This window comes from Grammomys surdaster, unplaced genomic scaffold (genome assembly GCF_004785775.1).
Source record: "Grammomys surdaster isolate TR1022 unplaced genomic scaffold, NIH_TR_1.0 311028, whole genome shotgun sequence".
In the NCBI taxonomy this organism is placed as follows: Eukaryota; Metazoa; Chordata; class Mammalia; order Rodentia; family Muridae; genus Grammomys; species Grammomys surdaster.
The window spans coordinates 47386-64745 of record NW_021626165.1 but is presented as its reverse complement, the minus strand read 5'-3'; the positions used below and the strand labels follow the sequence as shown (position 1 = coordinate 64745).

At 40.0% G+C, this 17360-nt stretch overlaps 1 protein-coding gene across 1 annotated transcript in view; it reads left to right on the top strand.

Annotated features, from left to right (window-relative positions):
• Nucleotides 1-17103, top strand: part of LOC114616234 (sterile alpha motif domain-containing protein 3-like) — a gene marked incomplete at its 5' end in the record, with an annotated part of 27655 nt that extends 10552 nt beyond the window's left edge. The window contains 5 exon segments of the mRNA XM_028761744.1: nt 10784-10984; nt 15542-15713; nt 16531-16613; nt 16815-17038; nt 17040-17103. Of these exon segments, the coding sequence (XP_028617577.1) occupies nt 10784-10984; nt 15542-15713; nt 16531-16613; nt 16815-17038; nt 17040-17103 (744 nt within the window).
• Between the last annotated feature and the right edge of the window lie 257 nt (nt 17104-17360).

The following is a 17360-nucleotide window of genomic DNA, read 5'->3' as shown; positions in this document are numbered from 1 at the left end:
AGCTATATGTTTTTAAGAATTTTGCTGATATTCTTAAAATGTCTCTCCAGAAAAGAATGATGTTACATTATTCCTGGGGAGATTTCACCCTAGATGAGACACTGGTGACAGACTAAGTACAGATACTATCAATGTCTAACTTGGTGAGCTAATGAGTGTTTTGGGGCTTATGTACAGGAATATGGTTGAAGGGTTACTTGCAGGAGCAGAAATGACTCAGAGACAGCTGCATTACAAAAGCTCACAAGTTCAGCATAGTTGACAACTCACCAAAGCTGGGAGCCTAGAGCTTATTGCATGACTTGTACGCAGTTCATTGGGGTTGAATGGTGTTCTTTTCAGGTGGCTTGGATAGTCTTTGTAGCTCAGCTTGTCTGAGAGCCTTCTTAGCACATCATCTGATCTCTACTTCTCCCAGGTAGGTAGACATATCTGAGAATTTCTATGGGCCATCTTTACCCTTGAGGAGGGAGGGGCCTAGTGAATCTAGCAAGTTTCAGGGACTTCCTGAGCTATTACAAATTGTTTACTTTGTATCATAGAGAGCTTCCCTGCAATATAGGATATTTCACCTCTCCTTAGGACATCCTATTGTTTCCCTTCACTGTAAATATTCTTTTTTTAAAATATTTCACCTCCACTTTAACATTGTATGTGGTAAGCTTTTCTCCAAGATTGAAGGTTTTAACCTCAAGGGCACTGCTGCATAGGAATTGTGCACAAATTGGTTTCCTCCCCCCAAAAGCAGATTTTTTTTAAACTACACTGAAAGTGAATTTCCTTCCTAAGTGAACTAAAAATACATAAATTCAGTTCCAACCCCCTACTTTTCCTGTGGTTCACATCACAATGAAACACTTTGAAATTGATAACTGATGAAGTTGAATAAATAGAAATTGTCCCCTGAGATGAAACTTCATGTCTCCCTCAGTCAGAGATCACCCTGAGAGGCACAAGTCTCTATTGATGTTTTCCTTCAGTTCATATAACATCTTTGAGTCCTCTTTGTACATTATCCCTTGTCTAAACACCTTAGAACTGTTTGAAGCTACAGAATGTGTGTGTGTGTGTGTGTGTGTGTGTGTGTGTCTTCTCTTCTAGACCCTCAGTGGTACCTATATCATGGGATGGATCCTTCTAAGGCCTATACAGAGGCATTGATTTAAAAAGAACAGGGAATTGAATTTTTCAGGAGTAGGCTTTGTTTTGTAATTAAACAGAGATTTTTATTTTCCTGCCAGCTAAACTAAAAGGAGATTGGTTATATCTAAGTAATGACATTTTTCTGGGGAAGGAAATCCCACTGGAAGTATTTACATATCTCTCCTTTCCAAATAGAGCTATAAATTGCTGTTTCCTTAAAGTCTGGAGCATCTCTGTATGATTTTGTATTCTATAAAGTCATACGCTTTTAAGGAATGAAACACAGAATCCATGTATTTCTAAATATATTTTCTAGCTCATGCGATGATAAAAAAAATTGTATGAACATGATTATGGAAGTTGGCAGAATCTCAGTACACTAGATTTATGTCATGGATTTTAGTACCTTATAACTGATTGTCTAAATTACTTTCAATCACCACCTTGACCTTCTGATAGCTCTCTTAAGGTTTTTGAATATCAAAGATGTTTGGCCTTAGATATTGTTGGGTAATTCTCATATTTTAAAAGTTCCTTGACTGATACAATATGTCCACACTACAGAAAAATAAATCTATCTCATATGCTATAGAGATGCAAAATGTTGGAGCAGGCGAGAAGCAGGAGGCCACCCACACGTTCTAAGGCAGAGACGACGGACTGGTCCCTTAGAGGAAGGGATGCGGGAGGAGACGGGATTGATTTGATTTGATTTGTTTTCTGTAGTTACTTCTTTCTTTGGTCATAGGGCACAAGAATGGAAGGTATCTCAAGCAAAAAATGCAGGGTTCTTAGTCCTATCACATGAACTTCCATAGTCTATAATCCATCATCGTTTGTGTGGCTCCTTTTCTTAGTCCTCACCTTCTACAGTCTCATCGTTTAGCTCTGCACAAACTATGCTGTTTGGTTATAGTGCCCAAAGCAAGCACAGCACTGGTGCCCTACCTGTGTGTCTGTGGACTTGAGAGCCTCAGACACTCCACTAAGAACATGCCCACTATATTGCAAAACTAGCTTGCCTTGCCAGGATTCTAAGCTCCATCTCCAGACCACTCTCTCAAGAAACTGAACGTTTTGCCTCTTTAAAAATGTCTTTCCAACCTCCAGACCTCATGTTGCTCCTTGCCCGGTCTTGTATCGATACAACAGCTCCGCCACCACTTACTAAGAATTTGACTTTTGGTGTCAAAAGAAATAAGGGAGAACAAGAGAAAGCCTGAGAACAGGGTAGCAGTAGCCTGTCATGTGTCGTGAAATGCATCCAGATAATCCAGAACTAAATAAATGGAATAATAGTTCCATGCATTGGAAACTTGTTTGGAATATCCTTTCCTTTTTGAATTAATTAATAATTGGTGTCCATGGTATATGTGTTCATGTGCATGCCATGGTGCTTGTGTGGAAGTCAGAGGAGAACTTTGTGGCGTCAGTTCTCTCTTCCCATCTTCATGGTGATTATGGAGAGTAGAGCAAAGCCACTAGGCTTGTACGGTACACACTTCTAACCCATGACCCATCTCACTAGCTTCCTCGCTCTCTTTTTAAAAATTCTGTTTAGTTTCCTTTTCTTAATTGTATTGTACTATATATTTCTTAGTGAATGTGCTACTCTTATGTCAACTTGACACACAAACTAGAGTTATCTGAACAGAGGGAGACTCATTGAGAAAGTGCCTCCGTAAGTCTAGCTGTAGGGCATTTTCTTCATTACTGACTGATGGAGGATGGCCCAGCTTGTTGTGGATGGTGCCATTCCTGGGTTGGAGGTTCTGGGTTCTAAAAGAAAGCAAGCTGAGCAAACCAGGAAAGCGACCCAGTAAGCAGCACCCCTCTTTGACCTCTGCATCAGCTCCTGCCTCCAGGTTCTTGCTCTGTTTGAGGTCCTGTTCTGAGTTCCTTCAGTGATGAAGCCAAATAACCCTTTTTTCCCCAACTTGCTTTTGATCATAGTGTTTCATCTCAGTGATAGAAACCCTGACTGAGAAGGTGAGTTAATACAAATACTATAGATTCTCAAACCAGATGCTCTAACTTTGGTAACTGTGTAAGCTGCTGACATTTTCTTCTCCTCTGTCATCTTCTTGATCTCCTGTCATCCCACGCTGCATTTGCTACTCAATATTTGTTCATGAATGCTTGCCACCAGTGCTTAATGTAAAGCCATTGTTTGTCGCCAGGTGGATGGTGACCTACTTCAGAATAGGGGGAAGAAGAATGGCTCCTCTCCTGATGGTCGGGTGCCAGGATGACTTTGTAGCATGTGACTTCTCATAGAACTATAGACTAGGAGAGGGGTGCTGTATAGACATGGGAGCCCTGGGCCAGAATAAGCTTCTAAGCACTGGCTAGCCAGCAGAACACCACTACCAACACTCTCTTGCTCCTGTACAGGCTGCTGTGACAGTGTGGAGAGGGCTGGAGGGAGGAGTCCTGTTGTATTGCTTTTGTCTGGCAAGAGGATGGTGATCTCTGGTGTACACAGGGACACTAGATCTTAGAGTCCCACACAATGTTTATTCTTTTTCAGCATCACTTGGAGAGCCTCTGGGCCTCTTTTAAACACCCCAACAAGCCACTGGGAAACACATATTTAAAGAAAAGGCTTGTTAATTTTATGTTATTATTTTATTTTTGTGACAAGATCTTACTATATAGCATTGGATGGCCTGGAATTAGCTATGTAGACTAGGCTGGCTTTGAATTCATAGAGAAAGCACCCGCCTTTGCCTCTTGAATCCTGGAATTAAAGGTGTACACCACTACTCTTAGCTTTCTTATTTTTAATTATACATATTAAGTGTATGTGGGTGTCTGTGTGTGGATATATTCATGTCAAGTATCTGGGTTCAATCCCAATGGAGAAAAACAGACAGGAGGAGAGAGAGAGAGAGAGGGAGAGAGAGAGAGAGAGAGATAGAGATTTGAATATTATTTTGATTGTCAGATTATTCCTTTTTTCTATTGCTTCTGAAACCTTAAAAAAACAAACAAACAAACAAACAAACAACAACAACAAACTCCTTTTTAGCTAACAGAGTCTCAAGCCATGATCAGGTGGCCCTCATGGAAGAATCATGCCCTGCCTGAGCAGCACTGGAGACTCCAGGCTTCACTGGCACTGCTTCTCTGTGACTTTTCTGTCCCTCTGTCAGTGATGGGAACATTTCTGAGGGGCTGGCTAGTCCTGCTGTCTGTGTCTTTTTTCTGTAGCCAGTGAGGGAGATCTGTGAGGAAGACTGCCACGTGCTGAAATAAAGCAGCTTAAAAAGTGGAAAACAAAATATTTCACTGTGTATAAACACATACACTTCTCGCTTCTCCTCCCGAGACATTGGTGAAGGACACTTTGCAGAGTCTGAAACATGGAAGAACTGAAGTGAACATTTGTCCCATTGGGATGTAAAATGCTCTGTCAACTATCATGGCAGTTTATTGAGGGAGAGGAACTTGGGAATTTTTTTTTTTTAACCTACAGGATAGTGACATCAGAATTCAATAAATGTCTTTCATTGTGCCTTTGTATCGCAAAGCTTTCCAAGCTTTTGCTAAATACATAAGAAAATTAACTAATTACCATTTGATAGGTTACCAATACTATATTTATCATTCAGCCCTCTCTTTAAAGCATTTTCACATGTATTTAGTATGGATGTGCTTCCTGAGTTAAAGCTGGGAAGTGATATGCCGTGTTACTTGGTTTGGCCCAGAAATAAAGTAGCTTGCAAGTTGTGCCCAGCTTGTCTGGAATCCTTGCAGCGTCCCTGTGGCTGTTTCTTGGGGCATGGCTATTTGTTTCATGCTGCAGCTGACACATGGTGATTAATTGCATAAATTCTCATTATTTTTATATCCTTTCCACAGATGTTCCTCTCTTGGTTCAAAACCAAACTAGACAGCAGAAAATGGAGAAAAATGTTGACAGTTGACCGTATTCCAGATAGAATGCAATTATTGCCATCAGTGGGCAGCTAATTTACTAACACTGGGAAGTTTTACAAGTCAGCTGAATACTTGGAAGCACTATGTATAGAACAAACTGCTTGCTGATCGATTGAGGCTCAGGCCTACATACTAAACCCAGAGGCTGATCAGGATAGAGAAAGCACCATTCCCAAATTTTACTTAATGACAATACAATTCAAACACACACACACACACACACACACACACACACACTCACACACTCACACACACAAACCCCCAGCTTCCAACGAGGCACTCTCCAACAGAAACACAACATGAATCATGTAGGTAATTTCTAGTTTTCTAGCAGCTACATATAAAAAGGAAAAAGAAAAGCACATAAAACTGATGTCAGTATCTTTTACTGAACCAGTTGGAGTTGCCATATTATCATTTCGATGTGTGTTCATTATAAAATCAACAATACGGTCTTCATTCTGTTCTTGCGGTTGAAATCTAGTATTACCAGCACAACCTTCAAATGAACTAGCCATGTTTAAGCTGATCAGAAGCCACTAGTGCCTAGTGCCTATCATATTGTGTTCCCAAGTCTATTTAACCTTGAAAAAAAAGTAGAGAAGTGGAGGGTAATACTCGGAGGGTAATTCTTTATTAAGAATACCATAGCAACAGACTTTATTTTACACAGGGCCATTGAAATAGTTTTAGTAGCACACCCAAAGGAGAATGAAATTTTTAAAATAAAAGTTTGAGGGTTTTTTTTTTTACTATGAAAAGATTGCTTTACTCCATGAAAATATTCTCAGAGAACACTATCAGAAACAAGGCTTTTCACCATTAAGAAATCAATTATGTGAACAAAGAGTGGAAATTACCATCAAATTAAGAGATTTCTTTTAGACAGATCACGTGTTCAAAGTTTAAGTATGATTTAAGAATGAGTTAAATACTGTGCAGGTTCAAGTGTCTTTTCAAATGTTAGTACCCATGTGCAGGTTGCCCTACTCCACATGAAGGAACTTGTCTACGATGGAAGCAAACTCCAGCTTTAGAAAAACACACAGTAGCTTGAAAAGAACATTCTTTATTAGAAAGCTTTGGATTTGCTCTCTGTGATTGTTGGTCAGAAAAACATAAACACTTCAGTCTTTGTACAGAAGACAAACATAGGCAGGTCACATTTTCTCCTCTCTGCTAACTTCTGAAATAAAAGTAGCACGACTTTTAAAAACTATTCATGTAGTCTGTCAGTATAGAATGTCACATTATATAAATAAGCCTGTAATGAGGTTTAATATCTAAAAATGTGTGCTTTACTAGCCTCAAAGGCAGTGTTTATAAACCTTTACTTCTCCTTAAATTCTTGTTCATGTCTTTGGCCATTTTCCTGCGAGCATTTTTATTTGCAAGAATCATAAATATTCTTTTATGAATATTTTACTTATATGAGCTTTATCAATTATATCCATTGTCAGCATCTCTCCTCAGTCTGCGCTTTTTCTTTTAAACTTCTTTCTGCTTGTGTTTTTGGCAGACATAGTTGTCATTTAATACAGTTATGGTTATCAGTCTTCTCTCTTTTGATTTAGTGCCTTCAGAAAATCTTTTCCCACCTTGAACTGATAAACATATTATTCAATTTCTTTAATTAAAAAAAAGGTTTGCCTTTAACATTAAAGTTCTTAAACCATAAAGGACTCTTTTTCTTTTGTGAGCAAAATAATGTCTTACATGTTTGTGTGACAGCCCTTCTCCTCTTCCTGGGTCCTGCAGCACACCTTTGTTGCTCCTGGTTCTGTTCAGAAGGTGTGTTGTACTCCGCTGCTCTGGACATCTACCCCCGCAACCATAGCTGCATCCTTTGAGTATACAGCTGTGAATTATCTGGATACCTTCCACTCTTCTTATTATATTGTTGTTATAATAATCTTATTATTCTTTTCCAGAGGAGCCTTATACTTGAATTTTAAAGTGTGTGTGTGTGTGTGTGTGTGTGTGTGTGTGTCTGTATACGCATACAAGCTGAAGGTTGGACAACAACTCTTGTGAATTGACTCTTTCTTGACACCTTTTAGGTTCCAGAGGTTGACATCAGATCATCAGGACTGTACATCAGCTGGGCCATCTCATCGGCACACTCTTGGGCTTTATGTATTTCTTTCATGAGTTTTAGGATTTGATCATCAAGATACTAGCTGGGTTTGCTTTTGATAATTATCTTTTTAAAAAAATACTTACGTGTATGTTTGTCTGTGTCGCATACATGTATACACACATGCATGTAAGAATCCGTAGAGCCAAAAGGAGGCACCCAGATCCCCTGGAGCTACAGTTACAGGCAGTTTTGTGTCACAAGGCTCTGGGAACCAATCTCTGGTCTTCTGAAATAGGAGTAAGTGCTTTTAAACTTCTCTCCAGCTCCAGATAGTTTATATATTAACAGAAATGTTGTTCAATCTATAAATCTTTTTGGAAAAAGATGACTTCTTACAAGTGGACTCTTTCTAAGTGTAAATGGCCAACCCATACATTTATTTATAACTAATTTTCTTCTTGCACATCTTGCATGTCTTTTTACAGATTGACAACGTTTTACGTTAAAGGCACTCTATTATTATTTTTTGAAATAGTAAAAATATTTTCTAGCTAAGTGAGACAGCACATACCTGTGACCTCATTACTTAACAGGCTGGAATAGGAGGACTGAAGAGTTGGGTGCCAGGTTGGGCTACGTGGTCGAATTCTTTGATGGAGTTGGTTCTCTCCTTCTACTATGTGGACTCTGAGATTGATCTCAGATTATTTGTTGACAGGTGACTTTACCCACTGAGCCATCTCTCTGGCACCTGTTTCTCTTTTCTTGTCTCAGTAGACAGAATATAATAAGCATGTTTGACATGTCTATGAATTTAAGGAGCATCCTTTTTTAAAACTTTACCATTTAAAAATAATGTTAGTTTGAGACCTTATTGTTCAATAAGTATACTTGTTTAATTTATCCTTTTACTTTGATGAATACTTTTCTGTAAATCATAAATGCGTGTGGAACTATGTGAGATGCATTTCAACATTATTTGAAATGATTCTATTTTTCATTCCACACTGCCTCATACACTATGTGATGTCTACATAAATTTGGACAGGCTAAGTAAATTATGGAGCTTTTAATACATTACACTTCTCTCTTATGTCTCAAACCTTTCCATAATAGTGACTCCCAAATTGGGTTTTCAGCAAGATAATGTGTGAAATGTTACACAGAAATCAAACACGTTTCTCTTCAGTTTCCTAGTTCCTTTGCAATGCCAAACGGACGGTGCTTCCAGGGATAAGCCCAAATTGGTGTCCCTGGTTCCTGGTATTTTGACCTTGTTCATCATTGTTCTCTGAATTCCTCTCTCTCACTGTTCTTTTATATTTGAAGGGCACATCAGAGAGGTATTGTAGAATGACTGGGGGTATCCTCTCCCCACCACCCCTGTTGCAAGAACCTTTCTTGCCCATTGTATTTGCAATGCATCCCTGTGATTGGGCAATAGAAGAGGGAGGTGGAGTAAAGAGCTGGGAGGAGGAAGAAAAGAGAGAGGAGAAGAAGGAGGAGAGGAAAGATGGCAGGAGATATTATCGTAGTGTCTCTAGCAGTTACTCTTATCAAGGTTAGGAAACTGGGTTTATGATTCTAATTGTGGGGGCATCTTGTGTATTGAGTATTTGCTAATATTTAAATCCATTGAATAATCTTTAGCATTAAGAGTCTCATTTTTACTGGGTATGGGAATTGTTATATCTACCACATTGGGGTGGTGGAATCGGCTCTTGAGCCATGCTTAGAGCCATAAACCCACAGAGCTGACTGGCAGAGACAGCAGCCACGCTCACATCTCGTGGCCTCCAGGCTGGCACCTCTGGCACTGTTAGTATGGGAACATAGAGTGGGAATGTGGCAACAGCCAGAGAGCTAGCCAGAGCCAGACCGCACTGTCGCTTTTTCCAATACATCTCGCTACACCTCCCTCTCAATTCTTGGGCAAAATTTACATAAATTTAGAGCATTCAGCTTCAAATGTTAGGTAGAAATTCTTTTCTACCTAAAACCCTTTTCTACCTAAAACCCTTTTCTTTGTGGAACCATTTTTATCTTCTAATGAAATTAAGATGGGAGAAGTTTTATTCTTAGCTGTTGTGATAAATTATATTTCTCTATGAATTCTCTCAATCTATGTCTGGCTGGTCCTACTAAGCTCACAGACATAGGGATGGATATTTGTAATGCTTTGATGTCAAAGCCCACTAGTTCTTTGATATATATGGTCTTGTTCACTTACAGGTACCATCTGTCTACATCCTGGTGAGTTAGCCTGTTGGTTAGCTTTTATTCAAATGTCAACTGAGTTCCTCAAAATGAAACTTACAGTGTTTCCTTCTTGCTTTCTCAAATCTGTCTTATAAGTTTTTACCAAAGCTGTGTGAGATATTTTCTAACTACTCCCAACCTTCCCAGCACATGATGACACAGCAATTATTTCTCACCCCCCTCCAAGAAAAACCCCCAAAACAAAACAAAACAGTTGTTGGTTTGCATTTTGGTGGCCTCCAGTTTTTCAGCATCTATAAAAAGTCACTTTAAGAACAGACAGAGCTGGGTAGATTTCTCAGTGGCTTAAGTAGTTATAGCACAAATGTGGGCCTGAGTTCAGTCTTCAGCATTCATGTTCGTAGGGTGACATGAGCCTGTAGTCCAAGTCCACTGAAGGGAAGGAAAAGACAAGAGAACTCCTGGGCCTCAGCCAATCAAGGCAGTTGGTAAGCTGCAGGTTCAGTGGAAAAAAATATATATATGTATAATATCACTGCTACTCACCTAGAACATTGTCTATTCTTGGTGACAAGTTCATTCCCCTCCTGACCCTCCACCCCACCCCACTCTACCTCCTTTTCCTCTGAAGTAGTGACCACGCGGCCCAGCAAGACAGTGAGTGTGAGTCTCATATATGAATATATATGGAAAACACTCAAGGGAAGTATCTAATGTCAATCTCTGACCTCCATACTCATACACTCATGTGTATACACACGTACCACACACACACACACACACACACACACACACACACACACACACACGAGAGAGAGAGAGAGAGAGAGAGAGAGAGAGAGAAAATATATACATAATAAACAAAACCTTAATTAAAGCCTTTTCTTGCCATCTAAGAATTAAATGCATAGAAATAACCCTCTGATAAATTGCAAATTTTCAGGCTAATCTGACTTTGTGTAACCAGGTAAATAGGAATTAATGTACCTGTTAAAATCTGTCAAGACGACATATTAGAAAGGTCGACGACTTAGAAGCTAATGGCACTTGCTGCTGTTGTCAAGAACCTATTGAGAAGCTCATAACTGCCTGGACCACACAGCATATATGCTGATTTATAGGCACACACACATATCCACAAATAAAAATAAATATAATTTTTTTTTAAAGAGCATAGATTAGAATTCCATTGTAAGTACCGATCTCATTTGCTTTCAAAAGTGACTGCCCCTTGGTTAACCATGCTCAAGGCCAAGTGAGATTACATACTCATGGCAGCACACAACTAGGTATACATCAAGAAGAAGGAGGTGAAGCCTCTCGAAGAGCCAGGCTTTCATGAAGTTTTCAACTGCCCTGAAACATGAGAGCCACTGACACTTTGAAAATCTTTGGCAGGAAGAATCTGTTTCTTTAGATTCTGAGGTGGATGAGCACATTAACTGGTTCCAGCAAGAGTTTATGAAAACAGACAGGGACTGGAGAGAAGTGGACAAGAGGATGAGCCAGACTTTGGAAATAAGAAGAAGGATGATTGGCGGCCGAACTCCTCTCAAGGACATTCTTAAGATGTTTCCCTTCCTGAAGTGCCCTTACCAGGTAAGCTACCCACCTAGAACATTGTCTATTCTTGGTGACAAGTTCATTCCCCTCCTGACTCTCCACCCCACCCCACTCCACCTCTGAAGTAGTGACCACGCAGCCCAGCAAGACAGTGAGTGTGAGTCTCAGTAGGGTGTGAGCAGGACAGTTGGGTCAGAACTGCAGGAAGCCCCTTCAAGAGAGCAGACACTGCTGTCTTTAGGATCAGAGTTCCCTGTGGAGCACAATGGCGGGGGGGGGGGGCGGGGGGGGAGGCATGAGTTGTCTATACTTTAGGGTTTTTTTCTCACATGAATAATTCCATTTTGCATGCATTTAGACAGTTAAGACAGTATGCTCAGAACTCTTCCCAAGTAATATTTTTCTATTTCTTTTATAATATAAAATCATTTCTTAAAGTGTCTTGGTTGGGATTTCTATGATAAAACACCATAGCCAAAAGCCACGTGGGGAAGAAAGGATTTATTTGGTGTACACTGTAAAATCATAGTTCATCACCTGCAGCAAACCTAGAGGCAGGAACTGAAGCAGAAGCTGTGGATTGGCTTGCTCAATTTGCTTTCTTTAAAACACAGGGCCACCTTGCCAAGGGGTGGCACTGTGCATAGTGAGCTGGGCCTTCCCACACATACCATCAAGCAAGAAATTGCCCCCTGTAGGCTTGCCTTATAGGCCATTCTGAGAGAGGCATTTTGTCAATTGAGTTTCCCTCTTCTCAGATGAGCCCAGGTTTGGATCAAATTGAGAAAAATTAACCCAGGCATAAAGTGATCTTATGGCTCTGCTATTCTGTAACTTCTCAGAGCTGACGTGCTCCGGATATAGGTTCTGAAGAACTGGCAGTCAGAGAAGGGACCCAGCAGTTCACCCTGACCCTTCATTACCTCATAAACATTAGTTTTATCAACTTTAAAATTCTTTTAACAGAAAGTTTAAAAATTTTAGACTGTCTAAAATTTCAACTAGAATTCTACCACTGGGATTTAACATGGCTATAACAAAAAGCAAATGGGGCCAAGATTTAGGAGGGAGGAGAGAAAAATTAAACACTCCAAGTTTCTAGAGACCCTTTGAAATGCTACAGCGTTTTCCTCTCTGAGAAGCAGCTTCGACAATTACCTCTTAGGTAAGTTCAAGTGGTGCTGTGGTAGGAACCTGCTGTCGCAGTCCATCCAAAGACGAGGCAGGAGAAGCTCTGGAGCCATGGAGTTACATTTGATCAGCAGAAAACTTCCAACACACACAACAAAGGAAAATGTTTGAAGGTGTGGACAAAGGGCTCTTTCATCATCAATGTCATTCACTGGCAGTTTAATGTCTGTAAGTGTCTACACTGAGCTTAATAGTGGACCATACTGCTGCAGAGTGAGAAGCATGGAAAGAGAGAGGAGAGATAGCCTGTGAGCTAGGCTAAATCTCATCAGTATGGTTGATTCTAATTCTATAGAGGTACATAGCAGCTGTAGATTTTTATGTTTCACTACCTTGTCAGTCACTTAGATGACAAATGGATTCAGTGGCTAAGAAATACACACACACACACACACACACACACTATATATATATATATGTATATGTATATGTATATGTATATGTATATGTATATATATATATATGTAAAATAAGCCTGAAATATTAGGAAATACCATAATTAAGGAAATGTTCACCAACTCTTGAGCTATATCAGAGGACAATCCTCTACTGGCAAAATCTAGAAAACATAAAAACATATAAAATTACATAAATATTTTTTGAAATTCATATTTGTATCCTTTTGAGCAAAATAAAAATTTATTAGTATGCTGTGTTACAAATAAGTAAATAAATGTAGACAAAGAGAAAATCCTGCCCTGTGGTAAGTAGAGCACCAGCTCTACTTACCAGGAAAGACAGATAAGCCAGATGCCACTTGGCAGTGAAGACAGTGACATTGGCATCAACGGGTATTCAATCTTGTTGATAAAGTTCTATGAGCTAGCCAGGTGTGCTGGCACTCCTCTGTAATCCCCACACTTGGGAGACAGGGGGCAGGGGGCAGGAGGCAGGAGGCAGGGGCCAGGGGGCAAGAGGCAGGAGGCACAGAGGCAGGTTGGGCTACAGAGTGAGTTCAAGTCGTTCTGGGATGCATAGGCTCCCTAGCAAAACCTTCTGTCAAAACTCTATATAGCAGATAGTTATTCTCAGTATACCTGCTCATCAAATACAACCTAGTTCAGACACAGAGCTGAAAGAGCTGGTAGATTCCAACTTAACCAACTGAGAAAAGTTATTACCTTTGATGAAGTGGTTGCCCATGCCTTTAATCCCAGCACTCAGGAGGCAGAGGCCAGTGGGTCTCTGTAAATTCAAGGCCGGCCTAGTCTACAGATATAGTTCTAGGACAGCCAGAGCTACACAAAGGAACAAAGAAAACTAGTATCAAAAATCAAAAACAAAAAAGCAAAGAAAAAAAAAGGAAGGAAGGAAGGAAGGAAGGAAGGAAGGAAGGAAGGAAGGAAGGAAGGAAAGAAAAAGATAGTATCTTTAACATGGGGACAAATTCCCATTTAGTGTTCCTGATTCTTACTTCAAATGTAGAAGCTCCAGGAAAATATCACAGAGAGGAAGGGTTACATACTGATGAACCACTTTTCAAAAATGCCCAAGAAACCTTGTTTCAGGCAAGAGACACAGCTTGAGACATGGTATTTGCATCTCTCTAGCAACCCTGGATCTAGAAGAAAAAAGAATGAAAGAAACTCCTGGCAAATCTAAAGAAGGCAGAACGTTAGACTCCCCAATTGTGTCTTTGTACTTAGGAAAATTAAGGGGCAAAGGGCCATTCTGTCTACAGTTTATTGTTAGTAGGTCTTCATGAAGGGCATCCTTAAGTTCTATTTATTTTAACTTTAATATCAACTTGAAATTATACCAAAATAAAGGGAAAATATGGGTCCTGGGGACAAGGAAGAGGCTGACTTGATCTTCCTCACATTTGATTCCTGCCTGTGTAGTGAGAGAGCCTTTCCTAACCCTCAGCTGGGCTCAGCTCAGCTTAGCTCAGCTCAGCTCTCTGCCGAGAAAGAGCACTATGCCCTGATGAGGATGTGAGACCCAGATTCAAATGCCTTAACTTTCAGATCTTGATTAATTTATGGTTTACCCAAATATCTAAGGACCTGAGGCCCCACAGTCAACATTAAATGGTACAGTCTTTGGGACCGTGGTGACTAAATTAATTCACATTGGTGTAGATGACTAGGAGGTCTGATGATCTCATTCTGTCAACGAAGGAGGAAGGGCAGTAGGGTTGGAATTTTCTGAGAGGCCAAATTTAGAAAATTCTAGAAAAGGGAGGCAAACGTGGTTTTAAGTTCAAGAGGCTTCTATTGGGTTTGCTTTAATTTAGAAGCCCAGTCTTCTGCACATATATTGTTAAACCCATCTTACAGTCTCTTAAACACTTTCTTAAGGTCCTAAGATTGGGTATTTTTCAAGAGTTTTTTCTGAAAAGCCAATAGTGTTCTGGTTTTGCCTTTTGCTGGACACTGCTGAAACATAACTCTCCTAGCTTGATTCCTGATGCTGTGAAAACACAGATCAGAAACAACTTAGAAAGGATTTATTTGGCTTACACATTGCATAGTCCATGATCAGGAGAAGTCAAGGCAGGAAACCTGGAGCAGGAACTGAGGCAGAACCATTTGAGGAACTCTGCTTACTAACTTGCTCCCCTGGCCTGCCTTTCTTACACAGTCCAGGCAGGGGTCACCATGGACCTTCAATGTTGATTAGCAATTATGAAGATGCCTGCAGCCATCCCCACAGGCCAATCTAATAGAGGCCATTTTTCAGTTGAGATCCTTTCTTCCCTGCTTTGTCTCAATCAAGTTGAGAAAAATAAACCATAATGACAACAATGTGGTTTATAAAAAAGAAATGCACCAAGAATTTTAGGCATGTAACCCAAACTTCCAGTAAACATGTGTATAGACATTTTGTGATTTTCATTTAGTGGAATTTATATTCAAAGTTTTAATTCATAATTTGCCTTATTTTCCATTTTAGTATTAAAAAGCAGCCAATTCTATAAAATAGAACAAAAGTTTCTCTAAGTTTTTTTCTCTTCATCCTCTTCCTTCTCTTCCTCTCGATCCTCCTCTTCTTCCTCCTCTTCTTCCTCCTCCTTTTCCTCCTCCTCTTCATTTTCTTCTGTTCTGAGACAGGGTTTTTCTGTGTAGCCCTAGCTGTACTGAAATTCACTCTGTAAACCAGGCTGAATTCAAACTCAAGAGATCTACCTGCCTCTGCCTCTTGAGTGCTGAGATTAAAGATCGGTGTCACCACTGCCCAGCCCCAAAGTTATAATTTTATATCCATTATTTGTTTGGCTGTTCACTTCAGACTTCTGCTCTTTTCCTCAATTGTCCTGCATCCACTGCTAAGCTACCAAAAACTCAGTAATATATTGTATCATTCATGGAAGCTTAGTGTGACGCTAACCAGCAACCCACTCCCTGGAAAGCTAATAACCTTCTCTTGTGACCCATCATATCTATGTCTCTCTTCCACCAGATGTTCAGAGAAGTTCAAATTCTTACAAAAACAGATATTTATAAGAAAACAAGGCATATCCTGGAATCCTACTCGGAAAATATACTGTCTGCCTTTTCAGTGCTGGACAATCCAATCAACACAGCCCTGCAAGAGAAGATGAAACACCACAAGGACGAAGGGGTGCTGAAGTGTTAGTAAACCCCAGGGGTGGGGGCAGGGATTGGGAGCAGACTCTAAGTCATCTCTGCAACTCCAGACAGAAGTGCTTCATTGAACTAAGTGCAATTCAATGAGACAGGAAAAAAATATTTCAAATGAGGGAGAGAAAAAGCCTAGGTTAAAAAAAATACACTCATTATTATAAAATTATAGGTACTGGTACCTTTTACTTTTATAATACACACCACAAGACTGAACACCATAAGATCTCAGCACAGACTCTTGACTCTGCAGTTTTGAAGAGTTCATTAGAAAATTAGTTAAAAATGGTTGTGACAGCGGGGAGATGATCAGACTGAGTGTTAGCTGTGCAAACATTAGGATTGGACTTCTGGATCCCAGAACCCATGTCAAAGCTGAGCAGGTATAGTGGGCACTGGTAATCCCAGCATTTGGGAGGCAGAGGCAGGATCCTGAGGCAAGCTGGCTAACTGGACCAGCAGATGTGCAAGCTCCAGATGCAGCAGGTGACCCCACCCCAGTAAATAAAACGGAGAGCTATGGAACAAGATGCTTGATGTTAACTTTGGGTCTCCACACACACTTGCATGTAAACATGCAAGTTTACACCTACACACATGTAAACATGCATAAACATATGTATGTGGGCCACACATACACATGCAAAAATGATTGTAAAATACTCATCCAAGAAGACTTGCTATTCATAATGGAAGGTGATGAGAATTTAATAAAAAGCAAACCCAACATTTTAATAATAGTTTTTTGTACAGTTTTCACCCCCCCCATCTGCCATTTTTAAAACTTGGACATGCTTGCCTTGACAGATATGAAGATGACTGCCACGTGTTTACTCCTTCCACATGTTTTTGGGGATGAGCCCAGCCTTTTTGTCGTTCAGAATGAGAAGGTATGGAGTATGTTTATGGCCATTCATTTTATACCTTCATATGACTCACTTACAAGGTGAGTGGCCTATTTTAGTAGTTTTATTGTATGATTAAGCTGCACTGTAACTAGCTCACTTAGTGTAATATTGTTCGACATTCAGGTATGCTTTATCATTTAGCTGTTTCACATATCAGCAATAGAGATGTATTTCCTCTTTCAGGTACATGTGTCCACACCTGTGTTGGAAGTTAAAAACCCTTTCCACATCAACGGCTGTGAGTTTTCTTTGTATTTGAACAAAGAGAAGCTTACGAAGGTGGATGACTGTGTCACCGCTCTGGCTGCTTTGGTGGCTGCTTTCCATGTGTTTGGGATCGAGTGTCCAAGAAGACTGTCCCAAACCTTCAACTTCCTAGAGACGTTGATCTTTGATGTGCAGTCCCCGGTTTCCCTCTTTGAAAGAGAAGGAAATCAGTTCTCAACCTCTGATCACTAGAGCATCTGAATGAACCCTCCAGGGTGTTGGAAGCTTCATAAATAGTTGCAGATTCATCTTAGAATATCTATTGCCTTAGAGGTAGGGGTTAGAAAAATCATGTTGTCTGCAGCATCAATGGATTTTTGAAGTCTCTCTATAACTTAGATATTTAGGGTTTTTTGTGAAGTTCAGTAATAAAATATTAATTAAAGGCTCTGATTTTGATCTGAGTTCTGTAGTCAAGGTTTCAAGTTGAACAGTGTCAGTTTTGGCTGCCATGAAAGACAT